Raw genomic sequence first — 5,237 nt, 5'->3', positions numbered from 1 at the left:
ACTAACAGACAGTCAGGAACATTATCTGCCTTCAACTCATATTGCAGCTCGTCAGCTTATATACCAGCACATAAGTATAGAATCGTTTGTATAAAATGTTTTATCTATTTTACGGTTTTGTTTAATATATTTCGCGTTTTTACGTGAACACCTTTTGTTTAATATTTTTTCGCGTTTTTACGGAATATATAGTATGTAACAATATTGTAAACAGTTTTTGCAAAACGTATATTTCATACTTTGGTAGAAAGTATCTTGAGATTTATCAATCAACTGAACATTATATATGTAAATTGCATTTGTGCTACTAACTTAAGGACCGCACTCTTATAATATCGGAATTTGTTTCAGTATGCACAACTGGTGCTTACGAGTTTGAGATAAGGTTATGCAAGCACTACAGAAAAATTAATAATTTAAGCTCTGCAGTAACACATTTCGTGAGAACCAACATTTGGATGAGGTAACTTGTGAGTATATAAACTGTCGTCATCATAGGCGTTGCAGCTCTGCACAAGATTCAAAACTTCAGGTAAGATTACGGTACTACAATTTAACACGGCTTCTGTCTTATAGACTGCCCATGGTTGGTTAGTGTAGTTACTCCCAGATATTCGATTAAATGACCATTCGTTCCATGCTAGAATTAAACATTAAAGTAAGATGTTATTACATTGGTTATTTCATGAGAGACAGTAACCATAGTGCTCATTCCTGTCTATATAGAGACGTGGCAGTTAAACACTAGTCTTGAGTAAAACCATGACTGTCACCGTTCCTTAGCCTGCAACACTTTAACAGGTATAGGGACATGTTATCTTATCACGAATAAATATGTGATGATGTTTTTGTATGTACTTTATTCAAATTTGTAAGGAACGTATTTCTGTCATTAAGGTAGCATATGGTGGTAAAGGTGAATTGTTTAGGTTCGATTCTTTGACCAGCACTAGCACAAGGTATATGTCATCGGTGAAGGAAGCTGCAGATACACTTCCCGGTCAGAGACCCGTGAAGATCCGGGTTAGAATTGGTCTTCAGTAGCCCATGCTTGTTGTACGAGGTGACTAATGGGATCGAGTGGTCAGACTCGCTGACTTGGTTGACACATATCATCGTATCACAATCGCGTAGATCAATGCTCGTGCTGTTGATTACTGGGTAGGCTTGTCCCGACTTTTTGTTTTACAGACCGCCGCCATAGAGCTCGAATGTTGCCTAGTGCGGTGTTAAGCAATAGGCCAACAAATCCAATGTCGGACTCTCCCTGACTATGACATGGTTTGACAGTACCATGTGCTCGATGGTTTCACAAAATAGTGTAAATTTTGCTTTTAAATCATTATTAATCTTTTCCAATATCTTACCGTCACAGTCATCAGTTAAACGTTGTTCAAAACAAACCACTCACTCACTCTTGTTTACCCACAGAATGAAGGTCGCCGTTGTTTTCCTGTGTCTATTCCCCCTTGTCTTCGGGGCACTGATTGGAAACAGTAAGTCTACATGATTTCAGTGAGTGAGTGAGTATAGTTTTACGCCGCTTTTAGCAATATTCCAACAATATCACGGCGTGTGAAACCAGAAATGGGCTTCACACATTGTACTCTGTGGGGAATCGAACCCTGGTCTTCAGCGTGACGAGCGTGACGTTTTAGTGAGTGAGTTAAACGTTATCGTCACATCGGCAATATTTCAGCCATATCGTGACGAGAACAATTAATTTTATACATAGTAATTAATGGTAAATTGTAAAAACCTGTCAACGAAGGACAGTAAAATAACTAGATTATCACAGATTCGAGTTTAAAACTTGTAATTAACTCTAAAACAGTTTAACTATAGATGACAATACAAAGTAAAAACAGGCTATATATTGCCAACAATTGAAGGTAGATCACCATACTAGGGACCATGGGGACTTACAGTACATTTGCTTCCTGCATGGACCCCAGCTGGATTTACACCACCCCTTCAGCCGTTAGCGGTTTAGGCACATTTAGCCATATAATAAAAACACACATATTCTACGATTAAAAAGGTTGGATTGATTTAAATTGACTTTGAATGTTTTGCGTGACGTTTTAACCACTAGGCTATCACACCGCCTCTTACATGATTGCAGACATAGGACTGACTGCGTTTGGTTTTACGCCGCTTTTAGTAATATTCCAGCAACATCACGGCGGGGGACACCAGAAATGGGCTTCACACATTGTACCCATGTGGGGATTCGAACCCGGGTCTTCGGCGTGACGAGCCAACGCTTTAACCACTAGGCTACCCCACCGCCCGCAGACATAGGAAACGTTATACTTTGGGATGAACACTGACAGTGAACAAAAGTAAGATCAGGCTGCTGTGAAAAATGTCTGTCAATATCTATGGTTACACAACACGGACAAAAGTACAACTGGCTGGTTAACAATAACCACCATGTTTTATCGTCTATTGATGTGACGCAGTGGGTAGATCGAATCACATTCAGCTTCACGACCAGACAGTTGGAACACGGATACGGGGGTTAGATGGCTGACTTTGTGTGCTGGCGATTAGGTGCCAGGCTCTGTGAGTTTGAATCCCGGACGGGACTCAACCCAACAAAAGTGAGGTGAGGTGAAATTGGGTTTTACGTCGTGCTTGAGAATATTTCGCTCATATGACGACGTGCATGCGTGTGTATGTGTATGTGCGGTTGTTTGTACTAGCCTAGACTTAAGCTGGTTTTATAGTGCTAGCCTACTGAGGTACCATGCCGCAGTGAAGCATGAATATCCCACTCAGACACATTATACTGACTCCGAGCCGACCAGTCCTTGTTGTACCTATTAATGGCGAGCGCCAGGCAGGGACCAACAAGTACCATATTTTGGTCTTTTGGTATGACGCGGTCGGGGATCGAACCCACGACCTTCCGCTCTCCGGGCGGACGCTCTAACCACTACACCACGGAGGCGGTCACAACAAAAGTACTGGAATCTGTACTTTACTGAGAACATGTAATCCCAAATACAGCATTTGTTACATTTGACCACTTTCTAAACGGCATTGTGTATTTGTTACAGTCAGATTGTGAAATCAGTCATTTCGTGAAATGACTAAGAGGATCAGCCATTTCGCTATTGGCTATGTAAATAGGTTTGGACGTTTCCATCAAATTTGATGTTAATGTGTCTGATAACGATTGCCAATGTTCATGATGCACGAAACAAATCGCCAAAACGCATTTGTGGCCCCGACTCTCAGAAACACCGAACACATGTCTTATTCGGATACATGGGAAAGATCGTGCGAAGAATCAGTATAAATGGCCTGTCCAACATTGCAATATCACTGCACACAAAGTCACACAGAGAGAATGCCAAGGTTAACACAGGAAGAAAGAGAACGAGCAGTAGGGATAGTTGGCTGACCCTCTTAGTTATGTCACGAAATGACTGAAATGTTTAGTCATTTCATGAAATGACTGATTTCACAATCTGACTGTAACATATTCACGTCATGAAGAATAAAATGTATGTCAGAGTGGCGTGAACATGATCGAATCTCGGCCTGGGATACTGATAGCATGAACACGTCATGCTTCAGGACAACGGGTACCCAAAAAACATAATTTAATAAGAACCATATGACGCAAGCCTTTGGTTTAGAATATAATTGATACGTAGTGTGTTTTAGAACTAGACAATTAGCTTGGCATATTCGTGTCTGATGGTTTGGTTCCAGAGTCAATATTGGGGGCCTTAAAGAGAAAAGAGATTAAAAAGTGGATTAAAACACGAAAGAAAAAGAAAATATGCGGATATATTTTCATTCTTTCTAAATCCGAAAGAAAAAAAATATGCGGATATATTTTCATTCTTTCTAAATCTAACGATTACATACGCTTATATATTACGATTAGGGATATTCGCTGTTTTATCCTCTGGCGGGATAGCGTATATGGACGGGTTTGATATAAGATTTTTGAGTGAAAATGGCTCAAGGGGAGTGACAGAATTGAGAAGAGCTTTACGAAAGGCGATTCAGTCTTTGCCCGGAACCCCATGAGGATATGTATAGTGTAGGTACCCGGCTTATTTGTGAACTAGCTTATTTGTTGAATACATGATAGATCTGTACACCATTAACGACAATGGATGTTTACATTATGCCATGGCCAGTGCAGACCAACATTCTTCGATTTTCACTCATCTCTCAAGAACGGTTTCGTCAGGTGGTAGGAGTGTCGTTGCTAACGTTTTCAGTCACCGGTTTTGCTAACACAGTGTGTACTATCCATGAGCCTTATTCTACAATGTATATAATAACAAACATTTCAGAAGAGTTTCTCTTTCAGTCCTTGACAGCGCTGAGCTGCACAAACTGGTGGATGCTGTTGTCGAGAAGTACGGAAGTAACACTACCGAACAGCAGTGTGAGACTGAATGCAAAGTTCTATTTACCAACGACATCCTCGACCTCGGCTGCGACTTCGCCTGCAGGGGGTACGTATGCATACACGCTTGTCAGCAAGATAAAGCGAACACTCCAGATTGTATACCAATTGAAACTTGAGTCCAAGATACTGGAGGGTTGTTATAAGAGTTATAAGCAGAGTTTTCAATATCAAGTGTGTGTGTGTGTGTGTTGGGGGTGTCAGAAATTGGCTTTACACATTGTACGCACTTGGGGAATCCTCGGTGTTCGGCGTGACGATCGACAACCACTAGTCCACACCAGCGTCCGCCATATTTGTTTCAAGGAATTGTTTTTTTTACTAAATACAGTAACTTGTTTATTGTTTACAGAATCCAGACTCTTATCATCAAGCTCCACAGTCGATAGAGGAGGTTCTAGAAATTGCTTTAATGTAGACTCGTGAAATAAAATGATAAACTAGTGTTATCTCGGCATGCTCTTCTTACCACGGTGCTGTATCTGTAACATGAGGGAACAAAAGCCAAAACGCCTGAACACAGACTTGATGAAGGGACAGAGTGAATGATTAGAAGAGGACTGATACCAACATACAGTTCTTCCTTTTTTAAAATAGATTAAGTTGTTTGATTGAGTATGAATTTATGACTTCCACACATTGCATCCTTGTTGGGTATCGTACCAAGTCTTTCACTTCCAAGAGGTCAGATTTCGCACAATTTGTATGGGGACCGTTGATTCCAATACGAAGTCAATGGGAGGACTTTGGTTGAGTCAAATCTGGTGTGGGAAAACAACCACCTGAAACGTTTGGTTCA

General features: G+C 40.8%; 1 protein-coding gene across 1 annotated transcript; it reads left to right on the top strand.

The window, feature by feature from the left end:
* The first annotated feature begins 428 nt into the window (after positions 1-428).
* On the top strand, positions 429-4,887 carry LOC124269268. The gene is made up of 4 exons (XM_046704277.1): positions 429-532; positions 1,432-1,496; positions 4,340-4,487; positions 4,791-4,887. The coding sequence occupies exons 2-4, from the start codon at positions 1,433-1,435 to the stop codon at positions 4,825-4,827; spliced, it is 249 nt and encodes an 82-aa protein (XP_046560233.1). The 5' UTR covers positions 429-532; position 1,432; the 3' UTR covers positions 4,828-4,887.
* The last annotated feature ends 350 nt before the right edge of the window (positions 4,888-5,237 follow it).

Source organism: Haliotis rubra, unplaced genomic scaffold, assembly GCF_003918875.1.
Source record: "Haliotis rubra isolate DU_JTF1 unplaced genomic scaffold, ASM391887v1 Scf1430, whole genome shotgun sequence".
NCBI classification, from domain to species: Eukaryota; Metazoa; Mollusca; class Gastropoda; order Lepetellida; family Haliotidae; genus Haliotis; species Haliotis rubra.
Note: the sequence above shows the minus strand (reverse complement) of the source record. Positions and strands in the feature narration are given on the sequence as shown.